The sequence below is a fragment of the Symphalangus syndactylus genome, chromosome 3 (assembly GCF_028878055.3).
Source record: "Symphalangus syndactylus isolate Jambi chromosome 3, NHGRI_mSymSyn1-v2.1_pri, whole genome shotgun sequence".
NCBI classification, from domain to species: Eukaryota; Metazoa; Chordata; class Mammalia; order Primates; family Hylobatidae; genus Symphalangus; species Symphalangus syndactylus.
The window spans coordinates 34,307,663-34,325,472 of record NC_072425.2 but is presented as its reverse complement, the minus strand read 5'-3'; the positions used below and the strand labels follow the sequence as shown (position 1 = coordinate 34,325,472).

General features: G+C 37.2%; 1 protein-coding gene across 3 annotated transcripts in view; it reads left to right on the top strand.

The window, feature by feature from the left end:
• The first annotated feature begins 3,461 nt into the window (after positions 1 to 3,461).
• The window catches only part of MUSK (muscle associated receptor tyrosine kinase), a 127,931-nt gene continuing 113,582 nt past the window's right edge, over positions 3,462 to 17,810 (top strand). For all 3 annotated transcript variants that reach the window (XM_055269938.2, XM_055269936.2, XM_055269937.2), the window contains exons 1-2: positions 3,462 to 3,654; positions 17,563 to 17,689. In XM_055269938.2, coding sequence (XP_055125913.1) covers positions 3,576 to 3,654; positions 17,563 to 17,689 — 206 coding nt within the window. In that variant the 5' untranslated portion in view covers positions 3,462 to 3,575. The remainder of the gene's footprint in view (positions 3,655 to 17,562; positions 17,690 to 17,810) is intronic.

Genomic DNA, 17,810 nt, shown 5'->3' with positions numbered 1-17,810 from the left:
CATTGATGGGCATTTGGGTTGGTTCCAAGTCTTTGCTATTGTGAACAGTGCTGAAATAAACATACATGTGCATGTGCCTTTATAGTAGAATGATTTATAATCTTTTAGGTATATATCCAGTAATGAGATTGCTGGATCAAATGGTATTTCTGGTTCTAATCCTTGAGGAATTGCCACACTGTCTTCCACAATGGTTGAACTAATTTACACTCCCACCAACAGTGTAAAATCATTCCTATTTTTCCACATTCTTTCCAGCATCTGTTGTTTCCTGACTTTTTAATGATTGCTGCTCTTAACAGGCATGAGATGGTATCTCACTGTGGTTTTGATTTGCGTTTCTCTAATGACCAATAATGATGAGCTTTTTTTCATATGTTTGTTGGCTGCATAAATGTCTTATTCTGAGAAGTGCCTGTTCATCTCCTTTGCCCACTTTTTAATGGGGTTTTTTTTTCTTGTAAATTTGTTTAAGTTTTTTGTGGATTCGGGATATTAGCCCTTTGTCAGATGGATAGATTGCAAAAATTTTCTCCCGCTCTGTAGGTTGCCTGCTCACTCTAATGATAGTTTCTTTTGCTGTGCAGAAGCTCTTTAGTTGAATTAGATCCCATTTGTCAATTTTGACTTTTGTTGCCATTGCTTTTGGGGTTTTAGTCATGACGTCTTTGCCCATACCTATGTCCTGAATGGCATTGCCTAGGTTTTCTTCTAGGGTTTTTTATGGTTTTAGGTTTTACATTTAAGTATTTAATCCATCTTGAGTTAATTTTTGTATAAGGTATAAGGAAGGGGTCCAGTTTCAGTTTTCCCAACACCATTTATTAAATAGGGAATCCTTTCCCCATTGCTTGTTTTTGTCAGGTTTGTCAAAGGTCAGATGGTTGTAGATGTGTGGCATTATTTCTTAGGCCTCTGTTCTGTTCCATTGGTCTATATATCTGTTTTGGTACCAGTACCATGCTGTTTTGGTAAACCAGGAAGAAGTCGAATCCCTGAATATACCAATAAGAAGTTCCGAAATTGAGGGAGTAATTAATAGCCTACCAAGCAAAAAGAAAACCCAGGACCAGATGGATTCATAGCCGAATTCTACCAGAGGTACAAAGAGGAGCTGGTACCATTCCTTCTGAAACTATTCCAAACAAATAGAAAAAGAGGGACTCCTCCCTAACTAATTTTATGAGGCCAGCATCATCCTGATACCAAAACCTGGTAGAGGCACAACCAAAAAAAGAAAATTTCAGGCCAATATCCCTGATGAACATTGATGCGAAAATCCTCAATAAAATACTGGCAAACTGAATCCAGCAGCACATCAAAAAGCTTACTCACCATGATCAAGTTGGCTTCATCCCTGGGATGCAAGGCTGGTTCAATATATGCAAATCAATAAATGTAATCCATCACATAAACAGAACCAGTAACAAAAACCACATGATTATCTCAATAGATGCGGAAAAGGCTTTCAATAAAATTTAACACCCCTTTATGCTAAAAACTCTCAATAAACTCGGTATTGATGGAACGTATCTCAAAATAGTAAGAGCTATTTATGACAAACCCACAGCCAATATCATAATGAATGAGCAAAAGCTGGAAGCATTCCCTTTGAAAACTGGCACGAGACAAGGATGCCCTCTTTTACCACTCCTATTCAACCTGCTATTGGAAGTTCTGGCCAGGGCAATAAGGCAAGAGGAAGAAATAAAGTGTATTCAAATAGGAACAGAGAAAGTCAAATATTCTCTGTTTGCAGATGAGATGTCTGTATATTTAGAAAATCCCATCATCTCAGCCCCAAATCTCCTTAAGCTGATAAGCAACTTCAGCAAAGTCTCAGGATACAAAATCAATGTGCAAAGATCACAAGATTCCTATATACCAATAATAGACAAACAGAGAGCCAAATCATGAGTGAACTCCCATTCACAATTGCTACAAAGAGAATAAAATGCCTAGGAATCCAACTTACAAGGGATGTGAAGGACCTCTTTAAGGAGAACTACAAACCACTGCTCAAGAAAATCAGAGAGGACACAAACAAATGGAAAAACATTCCATGCTCCTGGATAGGAAGAATCAATATTGCGAAAATGGCTGTACTGCCCAAAGTAATTTATAGATTCAATGCTATCCCCATCAAGCTACCATTGACTTTCTTTACAGAATTAGAAAAAACTACTTTAAATTTCATATGGAACTAAAAAAGAGCCTGCATAGCCAAGGCAATCCTAAGCAAAAAGAACAAAGCTGGAGGCATCACGCTACCTGACTCTAAACTTCTGTAAATGAACTCACGAGGCCAAATAATGGAGACACCAACACAAGGGGGAAAAATCAAAATACGGTCAGTGCAATGATAGAGATATGCACAGTATGTTATGGAAACCCAGAGAAGACAAATGTAACACAGCTTTGGGAAGATATGGAATTTTTCTCCCAGGAGGAGAGGATGATCAAGCTGAGAGTGGTGTGAACTGAGCAGAAAGGAGGGGAGTAATATTCCAAGAGAAGGGAACAGTATGAGCAATTCATGGAGGTAGGAAAGCTGTATACAGGGAACCATCAGCAGGTTGTTGAATACAGGAAGCTGAATGGGGCTGGGCACAGTAGCTCATGCCGGTATTCCCAGCACCTTGAGAGGCTGAGGTGGGATCATCACTTGAGGCCAGGAGTTTGAGACCAGCCCGGGCAACATAGCCTGACCCACATCTCTACAAAAAGTAAAAATAAATTAGCCTGCTGTAGTGGCAGTGCCTGTAGTCCTAGCTACTCTGAAAGGATCACTTGAGTCCAGGAGGCTGAGGCTGCAGTGAGCTATGATTACCCCATTGCACTCCAGCCTGGGCAACAGAGCAAGACTCTGACTAAAAAAAAAAAAAAAAAACAGGATCATAAAAGATAATACCAACATACAACAAAGCATGCAGATTCCAGTAAAGCCTGTCATATTAGGCAGATTAGGCAGGTTTAAATATATTTTTATGTGATGATGAGCCCCTAAAGGCTTTTGAGCAGGAGGGACTATCTGAAAAAAGATAGAGAATGGTTAAGACCCGAGACAGAGAGAAGGTACAAGGACTATTTGGTTGATAAAATCTGTAGGAATTGGAATGGGCTGAATGTGGGAGTGGGGGTGGGGTGAGAGATGGGGAGGAGTGAAGACTGAATAGAACCAGATTTCTGGTTTGAGTCCAGGAGAGGTGTTGTGCTGAGTCCGAAGGTCAGGACACCTATACCTCTGGGAATACAGCGATGGTTGCAAAAGGCATCTGGTATTGTCCTTCTGCCACTGTCTTAAAAGGGATTCTAAAGGGATTTTCTTGCCCTTGTTCCTCCAGCCCTACACTTGCATTACTGGCCTACGTGGATGCTCACCAGCTGGCTGTGTCCATCATTGCAGCCAAGTCTGAGAATTCCTGATTATACTTAGAGCCTGTGGAGCTGCTGACACAAACAGTCATTAGCAGACGACCCTTTTGCAACAAAGTATGCTTTAAAATGTAAACTGTGGAGGCATTTTCCTTGCGTTGCCCAGAAGGAACTTTGTCCCGCGTGAGCCTGGATTAATCATGAGAGAGCTCGTCAACATTCCACTGGTACATATTCTTACTCTGGTTGCCTTCAGCGGAACTGAGAAACTTCCAAAAGGTTGGTTTGAGCAATCATGTCTTCTTGTTGCCTTGTCATGGTTGTAAAGTGTGTGTGTATGAGATATGATGACGACTGATTTATAGTATGGTGGGCTTGGGTTTTACTTGAAGAAGTAAGGGTGAAATGTATGATGAGGGAGGAAACTATATAAATAAGCAATTTGTTGATGGTCTCCTCTCTACCAATATTTTACTCTGAAGTTCTGCAATAAAAGGCTTAGCCACATAGTGCATGCAGAGCTCTGACTTCCAGGGCAAAACATAAGCATGTACACTGCAAGTTATCAAGATCTATTTTGTTTATGCGTATGTCAAATTTCAGGGTGGTCTAAGTGGATGATGAAAACCTTTTTGCATCAGGTTTGCCAGGAATAGAATCAACCCCATTCTCAGACATCCAGAGCATTTGCTTCTGAATAAAAATCACTTTTATTTTCAATTTTAGCTTTGCCAAACTCTTAATAAATATTTTAGTTGCTAAAAATTGGAAATACAGAAAGATGTACACAATTTGCCTGTGTAATAAACCTGGAAGACAATGGATTCTAAATAACTTTGAAGCTGGAGTCATGATTTGGCTTGGCAAGAGACTGCAAAAGTTTTTTTCAGAGCCTTTGGAATGTACCGGAAATAACACCACCTCAGGGGAAAGGAAAGCAACTTAAGAAACTGACAAACACCTGTTGCAGTAGCAAGAATGTCCAGTGATATAGTTTCTGGCCAGTGTATTATGAAACTGCGACTAGCGTATTTGAAATCAGGAAGACTGGAAAGTATGTGATTTGCAAAGTGACTAAGGGCATCATTGAAATCTTTTTTAAAAAAGACATGAGAAAGCAGAACGAGTGGTATCAATACAAGAGTTTTCAAATTTAATGTTATACCATAGAGTAAAAAGAGATTTTTGCTTCAGGACATGTTCAAATTAATGATTTTCCCTTTATATTAATCAAAGCACTGAAACAGTTTGTATTGTGTAGATAAATGAAGGTGGTATCTGTATATAGATGTGAAACGTATCTTTAGATTTTGTGGTAAAGAATTTTCAAATTAAATGTTATACAATAGAGTAAAAAGAGTTTTTTGCTTTAGGACATGTTCAAATTAATAATTTTCCCTTAATATTAATCAAAGCTCTGAAACAGTTTGTACTGTGTAGATAAATGAAGGTGGTATCTGTATATAGATGCAAAATGTATCTTTAGATTTTGTGGTTCACTAAAAATTCTGGAGCCATAAGGTCGAGGTTCACATGCAAATAAGGTACGGGTTTCTTCACAAACAATCTGATTTCACAGATTTTTTTGTTTCATTTTGTTGCTTCTCTTTTTCCATTTTACTTGAGTATAATAGTATCTTCAAATGTATTTAAACATTTAATTTCTAATGAATACTTTAAGGCATCTACAGATAAAAGAGACCCTAGATCTCTTCAAACAGCTAATAATAGTCAGAAAGACTTAACATGGGCTTCAGATTATTTTAATACTTCCTGATCGAACAACGGATGTCCGGTAAGGCCGCTGGATGTTTGAACGTATGGGTTGTCTTAAGTAGTATTTGTATATTTCTAAACCATGTGGTTACATAAAAATGATAGGGTTAAATACTAAAATACGGTCTTATAAAGAGCAGGACAATTGATTTTGATGATTCAAATAAGGATTTATTGTACACACACACAAACACCCCAAAATCTCTCTATCTGAATAAGTCTTAATTTATATTCTAGAAAGAATTGATTTTCATTTCCAAACTTTACAAATAAAGCCCTTAATTCAAATGCACACTATCTGTATTTTGAAAATATTGAAATATAGTGGCATAGAGATAACAAAGCCAGACACCCTGACTTTTAAATAAACTAACCAGATCATTCACCCAAATTCATTTCTTATAATTTATTTACTACTAGAATTAGGTTTTAAAATCAAAAAATTAAAGCAATTTTTTCTCAGTCTATTGTACTGTAAAATCTAAATTAGTATGAGTTTAACATCACCCTTAGCCAAAACACTATGTCTAGGAGAACAAACATTTATTTACTACATACACCAGTCCTGAGAATAACTAATATCATGAAAGCACAGTCCTTAAAATTTTAAATGTTGAAGGGTGAGGAATACATTGGTAGAAAAGAACCACGGTAAAATATTATTATCATTATTATTATTATTATTTGAGACAGAGTCTCGTTCTGTCGCCAGGCTGCAGTGCAGTGGTGTGATCTCAGCTCACTGCAACCTCCTCCTCCCAGGTTCAGGCGATTCTCCTGCCTCAGCCTCGCAAATACCTGGGACTACAGGCGCAAGCCACCACACTCGGCTAATTTTTATATTTTTAGTAGAGACAGGGTTTCACCATGTTGGCCAAGATGGTCTCCATCTCCTGACCTCGTGATCTGCCTGCCTCGGCCTCCCAAAGTGCTGGGATTGCAGGCATGAGCCACCGCGCCGGCCATTATACTACTGAAACTAATAAAAATGGCCCACCCAAACTATTTCTACTATTTCTAGAAAACTACTGTTTTCCCTATTCTTGGCAGACGGTAATAACAAAAAGAGTTTTTTAGATAATATACTTCTCCCTAAGTCCTTTATCATGAATGAATAAAGGAAATTGTACAATACGTATTACCTCATAAATTGACATATTTAAAATAATACAAAAGTATTCAGGGGATTCTTTTCTGACTTTCCACACATCATTTTTTGATAAAAATTAATATCCAACTTTATAGAATTAATTGCTTATAGTTTTCATTTTAGCTTAATTGAGACTCCTAACGCCCAAATGGCAAGAATCATTGTCTTTCTGAATCATTTCAACCAGTGATATTTTCAATGTTGAATTCAATGCCATAACCCAAGTAACAGAATTTTACAAACTATCGTTTATGAAAGTAGCCAATGTTTCACTGGATAATTGGCTTAACTACATACATCAATAACATTTAATGTTTTATCAGGGGGTATTAAATGTATGGTGTGATGTTAGATTCTGCAGAAGTATAAGAGTTCATGTAAGCAGCTCTGGATTTGCTTAATATGCACAAAGAACTGTCAAAAGTCTCACTTTCAAAATACCCCACTTACTACAATACCTTGAAGTGTTTGAGTGTAAGCGATTTTATCGTTAGATAGACTTGAACAACCTCCTCTTTTAAATTGTATGTATATAAGGATAGGATTCACAGATTCAACGTATGACTAAGTCAGGACTGACACAGCTGTCATTGAAATCCAGGACACACAGTCCTGGATGAATATTTTATATTGACGTGCATTGAAAGAGTTACTCATTGCATGTTTGAGTAAACAGAGTTGCTTCAAATATTATTGACCTTAAAGAAAAGAAGGAAGGAGCAGAAATTTCAAGATCTCTTTAAACTCTACCTTATTTCCAAAGGTAAATGAAGTAGGCAGCTTCTCAGTGAAATAAAACCTGATGTCGTTGAAGGAGAGTAACAAGTGAGGGGTGGAAAGGGGGCCTGAAAAGAGTGGCTCTATTCAAGAAGATGAGAGGATCACATGGGCCATGCTGAGGACCCAGCTGGGACTAGGAACTGCAGCTTTCTTTATAGTGCCCCTGACCTTAACATTTGCTGCACTATACCCAGCAGTGCTATGTGAACATAGGGTAGGGAGGACAGATGGTTGGATTAATTCAGGATTGGCACTTTCCAGGGTCAGTGCAGCTAAAGAACTAGAGCGTAAAGGAGTTGGAGTTATATGGCAGCATACCATGAGGTACAGTTTGGATCACAAAGAAAGTAAAACAAGGATATTTAAGGCTTGGAAGAGAAGGTTAAAAAGTTTAAACCAACCCCAAAGTGTTTTGTTATACTAAAAAAAAATACTGCATTCATAATGTTAGAGAAACATGAATATTTTCCAAGTCAGATCCCTAATTTTACTAAAATAGAAAGGAGCAAATACACCTTGTTTCTTTATGTACCCAATCATTGGGTCATGTCAATCAAAAAATAATCAATCAAAAGTTGGTAAGTCAATAGCCATATGCGAGAACCCATAAAATACAAAGGAAAGGTAATGTCACGTCCTTCTCATCAAGCAGTTGATATCCAAGTCAAGCTTTTCTTCGGGTCCAGAAAAGGATTGTGTTCATTTTCATGTATTTGTTATTCATGTAGTCCTTGGATTGAGAGAAGAAATAGTGCCCTAGTTTAAACAAGCTCTGGCTGAGATGAAAGCTGGATAGTAGAATGAAAGTAAACAAGAGACAGTGTGCTGAGTCAACAAATATCATTAAATACAACTGATCCATGTGATTGCATCAGTGAAAACTGGAAAGCAGATTTGGATAACTGGAAATATGGGCAATGTGGACTTTGCATTCTGTGTATAGAAACTGATATTGATGTACATCTTCTCTTTATCCATCTGTGCATAATCAGTATGATCTTGAAGATGCAGTATGTCTTAGAGAAAGGAAGTATAAACCAACTTTAAACCTGAAGTTCAGCTAGTTCAGCTCTATCACTTCCTATTTTGGTGATATGTAGACAAGTTATGTAACCATTTTTAGTCTCCATTTCTGGTCTGCAAGTGGAAATATTAATAGTATCTACCTTTATGTTTTTTCGTGTGTTAAATAATATAATGAATAAAAAGTATAATGCATGGCACATACCAGATTCTTAATCACTTTTAGATGCTAATATTAGTAAAAACAGAGTCAAACTTCACACAAGACTGTTATGTCACTGAATCTTATGGGAAGGTGTTAACTTAATAAAGTTCTTTTTATTTTTCGAGACAGAGTCTTGCTCTGTCACCCAGGCTGGAGTACAATGGCATGATCTCGGCTCACTGTGACCTCCGCCTCCTGGGTTCACGCCATTCTCCTGCCTCAGCCTCCCGAGTAGCTGGGACTACAGGTGCTCGCCACCATGCCCAGCTAATTTTTTGGATTTTTAGTAGAGACAGGGTTTCACCGTGTTAGCCAGGATGGTCTCGATCTCCGGACCTCGTGATCCGCCCACTTTGGCCTCCCACAGTGCTGGGATTACAGGCGTGAGCCACCGTGCCCGGTCAGTAAAGTTCTTAGAGTTATATGGCAGCATACTATGAGGTACAGTTTGGATCACTGTACCTCACGGTACAGTGGAAATGTACCATGGAAATGTACAATGGAAATGCGTTCCATATTTCTCCATGTCTATTTTCCAAGACATTCTAAGACTTACTTCTTTGATCTTAACTGATCTCAACAGTTCATGTGACACCTCCAATGTGTCACCTCGTTGGAAAGATAACATTAATAGTAAGTCTATTACCTCTGCCACTTCTGCATCTGTGTATTGAGTGAAAATAAAACTAGTGCATAAAGTTTATCTCTTATAAAAGTAGCACATGGTATTTAAGATTGATTTTGAAAATGCAAAATACATAAAGTTTAAGACAGAAGAAGTCATCCATACTTCCAGGACTATTAACACATTGGCATATTTTCTTCCATTTTTTTTCTACGTATTTTTTAAAGTGCTAATAACATTGTGCTGCCTGCTATTTTACCTAGCACTAAAGCATAAGCATATTCTATATTATTAATAATCTTCAAAACATCATGTGTGGTGACTAAGGAATATTCTGTTTAGATAACAGTGTGCTAGTATATGTTTAATATTCACCTCACTGAGAAAAAGAAAGACCTGGATTTGTTGCTCTTGTTTATTTCTGCAGTATAAACACTCTATAGTAAAAAACTCTATTGTGTCTGTGGCCAATCTCAAGCTACTATCAAATACTGAGCACTGAGTTGGGAAATAGCATGTGTAGTAGCATCCTTCATATATTATTTCTACCACACAGATACATTACAGACAACCTCGAGAACTTACATAATAATAAAATGTAGTTAAATCGTTAGGAATGTCAAGTATTAATACTTTGTTTTTAATATATCTAATTATAAATGTATACACTTAGTTTTTAATAATGATTGTATATAACAATCACCTCTCAAAATTCCTAAAAAATTACTAAGTGGCTCTTGCAAACCTGTGGAAGACAAAACTGTGTGCCTCAATCTTCTCCCACTTGACTACAATTAATAGAATTTAGTACAATTGATCTGTTTTCTGCAGTAAAAGTCACCTATATGCCTTCCTATATGTGAGATTATTTCCTTAGGATAGATCCCCGGAGATGATGATGATGATGACGATATTATTACTATTTTGGAGATAGAGTCTTGCTCTGTCACACAGGCTGGAGTGCAATCACAGCTCACTGAAGCCTTGAACTCCTAGGCTCAGTTGATCCTCCCACCTCAGCTTCTTCCCAAGTAGCTGGGATTACAAAGTGCGTGCACCCATGCCAGCTAATTTTTAAATTTTTTGTAGAGACGTGGTTTCTCTGTGTTGCCCAGCCTGGTCTCAAACTCCTAGGCTCAAGTGATCCTCCCACCTCAGCCTCAAAAGTGCTGGGATTACAGGCATGAGCCACCAACCACACCCTGCCTGAGAAAAAATATTAATGGTATAATAAATTTGAATGTAATAAAGACGAGGAAGACAATTGAACAGCCTGGGTTTCTTTTTCTAAATTATAGAATCAAGTAACATTTGCACAGTGCTCCATGTGGACCAACGACAATTTTAAATGGTTTCCATTTATTTATTCCTTGTGACAAGCTTATGTGGAGGCTTTATATTATCTCGATCTATAGCTGAGACACTGAGGTTAAGTGTGGTTAACTGACTTGCAGAGTGGGTAAGTGATGGAGCTGGGATGTGAATTCAAGTCCTGTGCTACATTGCCTCTTTTTTTTTTTTTTTTTTGAGACAGAGTCTTGTACTGTCGCCCAGGCTGGAGTGCAGTGTCGTGATCTCGGCTCACTGCAAGCTCCGCCTCCCGGGTTCACGCCATTCTCCTGCCTCAGCCTCCCAAGTAGCTGGTACTACAAGTGCCCGCCTCCACGCCCGGCTAATTTTTTGTATTTTTAGTAGAGACCGGGTTTCACTGTGTTAGCCAGGATGGTCTCGATCTCCTGACCTCGTGATCCGCCCGCCGCGGCCTCTCGAAGTGCTAGGATTACAGGCGTGAGCCACCGCGCCTGGCCACTACATTGCCTCTTAATGTCTAGTTGCTCAATAGTCTTTTTTTTTTTTTTTTTTTTTTGAGACTGTCTCACTCTGTCACCCAGGCTGGAGTGCAGTGGTGCAATCTCGGCCCACTGCAATCTCCACCTCCTGGGTTCAAGTGATTCCTGCCTCAGCCTCCCCGAGTACCTGGGATTACAGGCCTGCACTACCACACCCAGCTAATTTTTGTATTTTTAGTAGAGATGGGGTTTTACCATGTTGGCCAGGAATCTCTTGAACCCATGATCCTCCCCACCTCAGCCTCCCAAAGTGCTTGGATTACAGGCGTGAGCCACCACGCCCGGCCTAGTCTTTCTTTTTAAACAGTAAAAGCATTCAACATCATCAATTAACCTTTGGGCTCATTGTTAACCACACTCCACAAGCTTAATAAAATATTGTTTTTGTTCTTTATCTCTCAATATCTAGATGATTATACTATTAATTGCTTATCTCATTTATTTGTTGTTTAGAAAATAACTTTTTATTGAGATTGACTTTCTCAAACTTTATGAATTACAAGTTTGCTTCCATTGCATTTTGAAAATTAACATTTTTTTGGCATTCTATCTGCTACAATTTTTTTCTATTATGAAAGCAATATGTATTCATTTTTTTAAAAAAATCCTGTAAGATACAGAAAAACAAAAATATAAAATTACACATAATGCTCATAGCAAGGGATAAATGCTCTTAGCATTTTGCTATTCATTCTTTCAGTCTCTTTCTCTCATGTGTGTGTGTATATATATGTGTATATATGTTGTATATATACACATACACACACATATATATATGTGTGTGTATGTATGTAATTTTATTTTTTAAAGTTCTGGGGTACATGTGCAGGATGTGCAGTTTTGTTACATAGGTAAACATATGCCATGGTGGTTTGCTGCACCTATCACCCATCACCTAAATAATTGGGCTCAGCATGTATTAGCTATTTTTCCTAATGCTCTCCCTCCCCCAATCCCACCTGCTGACAGGCCCCAGTGTGTGTTGTTCCCTTCCCTGTGTCCATGTGTTCTCATTGTTCAGTTCCCACTTATAAGTGAAAACATGCGGTGTTTGCTTTTCTGTTCCTGCATTAGTTTGCTGAAGATAATGGCTTCCAGCTCGATCCATGATCCTGCAAAGGACATAATCTCATTCCTTTTTATGGCTGCATAGCATTCCATGGTGTATATGTACCACATTTTCTTTATCCAGTCTATCATTGATGGTCACTTGAGTTGATTCCATGTCTTTGCTATTGTGAACAGTGCTGCAGTGATCATAGGTGTGCATGTGTCTTTACAAATTTCAGAGGCTGTTACTTCATTGAGGAAAGAGAAGCATTTAAATAAGAAGCTCTCTCTTCAGCTTCCTACCAGCAAAGGGAAAAAAACCTACCTCTCTGCATCCATCTTGTCCTCCTTCTCCCTCACTGTGCTTTAAGAGGACTTTCTCTTCCCATCCTTGGTTAACCCGTCTTTCTGCCTCTGAGCCCCACATTTATCTGCTTTCTCAGGGACCTATTTCCCTCAATTATCTCCTGTTTTTCTCCAATGTCCTACATTTTTGCTTCTACTAGGTGCTTCCAGTCAGCATTTAAACCCACTCTTGTCACCACAGTCACCTCCAGCACCATGCAGCCCCCTTTCTTCCCTTCTATTGTTAAACTCTGCTGCAAAAAGATGTCTTCCCTCTGCTCAGTTTCCACTTCCTTATCACCACCTAACCCCCACCGCTGCAGTCTGGCTTCCACCAAATCTGCAAGCACCAAAATCAACATGACCTCCTCATCAGGAAACTCAGTGGGCACTTTTAGGTCCTTATTTAACTTAACATCTTGGCAGCATTTGATTCTCCCTCTTTTGTGAAACGTGTGCTACTCTTGGGCTCTGCCAATAGCCTCCACTGGCTTTGCTTACAACTCTGATTTCTTCCTCTCAGTCTCCTTTCTAACTTCTTCATTCTTCCACCCATCTTTTATAAATGTTTGTGTTTTCTTCTAATTGGCTTAGGTCACCAACCTCCCTCCGTCTTCAGGCTTTCACGGGTACCGTTTCCTCTGCCTGGGACACTCTTTTCTCTCCACTGCACCAAGCCAAATTTGAATCAGCCTGTGAATGTGTGTGAACGTATTGTGTAGTTTTTTTTTTATTCCTAGTTTTATCAAGTTCGGTGGTTGAGAAATATTATTTATCATGTTAAAGAAATACTATTATATTCCTACTCTACTAATGGTTTTCAAGTAGGGAACGGATAGTTAACTCTGTTACTGCCTTTTTGACTGTGACAGGTATCTTTTAAACGATGACTATAGTAAATCCTGTTTAAACGACTTTTCTATTAAATTATCCTTATATTTTTGCAAGGATTTTTTTCTGCCTAAATGCATAGTAATAATTTTGAAATTTATGATTAAATTTGCTTTTTAAAATTTTACTTTAGGGCTTTACATCCTGCTTGACTTACATTAGCACTGTTTTATTCCAAAGATTGATTTGAGAAGCTTTCTATATTTTATATTCCCTATAGCTTTTGTTTGTTTTTGAGACAGGGTCTTTCTGTGTCACCCAGGCTGGAGTGCAGTGGTGCAATCACAGCTTACTGTGGCCTTGACCTCCTGGGCTCAAGTGATCCTCCTACCTCAGGCTCCCAAGTAGCTGGGACTACAGACGTGTGCCACCTGTACCTGGCTAATTTTTTTTTTTTTGTATTTTTTGTAGAGATGCAGTCTTGCCATGTTGCCCAGTCTGGTCTCAAACACCTGGGTCCTTCAATGGATCCTCCTGGGCTCAATGGATCATCCTGCCTCAGCCTCCCAAAGTGTTGAGATTACAGGTATGAGCCATTGCACCTGGCTCCTTGTAGCCTTTATGTAACTTGAGACTTAATTCTTTCTTAAAAGTTTTTTAAAACTTACCTGAAAAACTTTGGGGCATTATATTCTTTTCAGAAGTGTTCTTTGATAATCTAATCTTTTTCTTCTGTGAATATTGTTGATGATTTTACCACACCCTTTACTACATGCGAACAATTTTGTTTTTAAAATTCTTAATTCTTTGGATTTTAGTTTTTAAATATTCATTACTGTTTAGCTCTGTTGAATTGTGGTCCAAAAATGTGACATATAATCTATGTTTTTAAAATTTATTTAAGCTTTAGTTTTCATGGGCATTTGAAAATATGTGTCATCTATCAGGGCTTAGAGTTGATGTGCATATCTGTTTAATTAATTTTACTAATTCTGTTATTCTGCTTTACTACATATATATTTTTGTCTTTTGATCTATAAACAGGATGGGGATTTTTTGTTTTTTGTTTTTTTTTTACTATCTTTTTATTGCCTATTTCTTACAGATTTTATTATGGTTAGAAAATACAGACTATATAAAATCAATTCATTGAGCTGGGTTAAAATCTCCTATGTAGCTTGGTATATTTTCTTTATGTTTGAATGTTTCATCTATGCGTCATTTACAAAATGTATTCTCTAATTGTTTCATTGTTTTATAAATGTATATTATATGTAGTGTTAATTTTGATGTTTATATCTTCTATATCTTTACTGTAGTTCTGTTTGATTTGTTAGTGTCTGAAGGAGATCTCTTAAAGGCTTACATTATGCTAAAACATTTCTCCATGTACTCTTGTAATAATTTTACTTTTGGGTTTGAGTCCATATTTTTAAATAATTAAGTTTCATGATTGTCGTATCTTTTTATGGCTTGTTCCTTTTATCATTATGTAATGTTTCTTTTTTCTTATAAATGCATATGCCCTTATATTACATTTTTCTTATATTGCTATTGCTATGTCACTTTCTTTGGGATATTGTTTGCTTTATACATATTTTCCCTCCCCTTTATTTTTAACATTTCTGTTTTATTTTATTTAGGTGTCTCTTTTGTGTTTGATAGCATCTGTCATTTCATAGGTCAGCTTATACCATGAGCACTTACTGTGATTTCTGGTATATTTGGACTTGTTTCTTCCATATTATTTTATGTCTTCTGTTAACCATGCTTTTTCTTGGCTTATTTATTCCTCCTCTTCTTCTTGTTTGTTTTTGCTTTTGTTTTTGACTGATAAAGCCTTTCTGGTACCTCTTTTTTTCTCCTGTTGTTTTGGAAGTTTTGCATTTTATCTATTTTTTAGTGGTAACCATTAATAAAGTTTTAACATAATCATTTAACCATAGATTTTTCTTTGTTTGAAGTTATTCAATATTTCTGTCCTCTTGTTGTTTATGGTGAAGAGCTTAGCATTTTTAAACTACTTTAGCATTTTAAATTTCTTCCCTGAACTTCGATCTTATAATTGTCTAGAATTTAATTCCACTCTTTTTTAAACACAAAAATTCGTGGTTTTTTTTAATATTCCATAGTATGTTAAAATTGCAATGATATTTCACCACCATTTATGCTATTGTTTTTTATAACTCACCCCTTTCTTTCTGGTATAAATTATTCCTTACTGAGTTTATTTACTCTAGTAACTATTTCAGAGAAAATCTGTGAGTGGTAAACACTTTCAATATTTGTTTATAAGTGTTCTGACCTTAAAATTATTACCTAAGCTAGCTGTATAATTCTAAGCTAACAGTTATTTTTACTCAGTCATGTAAAGGTATTAGCATATTGCCTTTTGGTATCAATTGTTGTTGCTGAATAATCTCAGGTTACCCAAAATTGGCATTCCTATTTAGGAATTAATCTTTTTCTTTCTGGTAGAGTACGATTTTATTTATCTTTAATTTTTACAGTTTTAATTCAATGTGTCCAAGTATGAATTTCTTTTATTTTTTTCTGAGACAGAGTCTCCCTCTATCACTCAGGTTGGAGTGCAGTGGTGCGATCTCAGCTCACTGCAGCCTCCACCTCCTGGGTTCAAGCGATTCTCATACCTCAGCCTCCCACACAGCTGGGACCACAGGTATGCGCCACCATGTCCAGCTAAATTTTTTGTATTTTTAGTGAGACAGGGTTTCACCATGTTAGCCAGGATGGTCTTGAACTCCTGAGCTCAAGTGATCTGCCCTCCTCGGCCTCCCAAAGTGCTGGGATGACAGGTGTGAGCCACCATGCCCAGCTGTATTTCTTTTTTAAATCTGTCTTGTCATTTGGTGGGTACTTTCAACTTAATATTTCTGGGTTTCTTTTTCAGTTTTGAAAAATTATCAGCTATTTATCTCTTTATATATTGCTTCTGGGCTGCTCCCCTCTTTTATTTTTCTCAAACTTCTATCAGAGGTGTATTAGTGCCTGTCGCTCTATACTTTATATCTCCTAACAGACTTTAATAGTGTCCATGTCTGTATTTCTTTGTACTATGTTCTGTATATTATAATGATTATTCTGTTGAAAAGCTGGGAAGAACGTGGCCCTGATGACTGTGTATAAGATGTCATTTTACATAAAAATTCTGCTTTCTTATTTCAACTACTATCTTTCAACTTTTTTATTTACTCCTTTTGTGAAGGCCTTATAAATACAGTTTTGTTCATTTAAACAGTACATCAGTCACTGTGCTCACCCTGGGAATTAAAAGATGTCTAAAACATGATCCCTGACCTAAAGCTCAAGGTTTTAATAATTGAGTGTGGGACAAAGACGTAAACAGATCATTTTAATAGTATCTGTGTGACAAGTGACATTATAAGAACGACATTTACAGGATAACATAAGGTTAAGGGAAAGGGCATTTGGAACTGCCTAGCATGTCAGGGAAAGTGGAAGGAGATGGATGCTTAAACTGAATCCTAAAAGATAAAGTGACATGAGCAAGGGAGATATGGGGCAAGTAAAACACTCCCACTCACCATTTTTTCTCACTCTCAGCAGATGAGCTTGCCTTTGACTTTACCAAAAATAATAAGGTTTATTCGGAAAGTGGATGTATCTTTTATGGCCAAACAATGTGCCAGTCTGTTCTAGATGCTCTATAAGTCTGGCACTGACTATTTCACCTCTAAACATCAATCATACTACTTATTTGGCTTTGATTTATACCTTGCCCTTTAACTGAAGCAACCATATAATTTACTGTATAAATGCAGGTGGCCCTCATTTCACAGAGGAGTGAGAAAAAAGAAAGGACCATGTCTGTAGCCTTTCCTCCCGTTGTCTTAAAAAAAATGAAATAGAACAAAACAGCTTTGAGATATAATTCACATACCATGCGCTTTACCCATCAAAGTGTACAATTCACAAAGTGGTGTCTCTTCATTCTCTAGTTATATGCCAAAGTGAATTCTCTATAAATCTGATGAAGCTTAAACTTCAGATTCTCTCATTTGCAGGAGGCCTTTCTAAGACCCTCAGTAAGCTTTAGCAATGTGCTTTTATGAGTGTCTATTTTTATAAAATTATGGAAAAATTGTTCTTAAAAAACAATTTTTTAAATTATTATCCTCTTCCACCCTGACTTCCCTTCAGACTCACTTCCCTTTACGCTGATGATATTGGGGTGGCCACAAAAATTTTGTATTCATAATTTTATATTTTTTCTTTAAAAAGTACACTCAAATTGCACAAACTTGGGCCCCATAAAACTTGGATCTGCCTCTCCTCATATATCATAAATTCTAAGCCCTGATCTCCTGAGAGACTTCTCTTTTGATTTTCAAATGCCTAGTTTGGAGGTAGAAACAACATTCTTTACATAAGCTCTTCCTTTCTTTTGGCAAATTTCTACTCTGGGGAAACAGAGTTCTCATTCAGGTATGTAATGGCTTCTGACTGCTTAAGGAAGGGTTAGTAAACAAAATTCTAGAATGTTCTCTTTTGATTTCTCCTTTCCTCTCAGCTCCTGTCATCACCACTCCTCTTGAAACAGTGGATGCCTTAGTTGAAGAAGTGGCTACTTTCATGTGTGCAGTGGAATCCTACCCCCAGCCTGAGATTTCCTGGACTAGAAATAAAATTCTCATTAAGTAAGTATTCCACATTTTAATTTTTTAAAATTTTTGTGGGTATATAGTATGTGTATTTATATGTACATATTTATGAAGTAGATGAGATGTTTTGATACAGGCATGCAGTGTAAAATAAGTA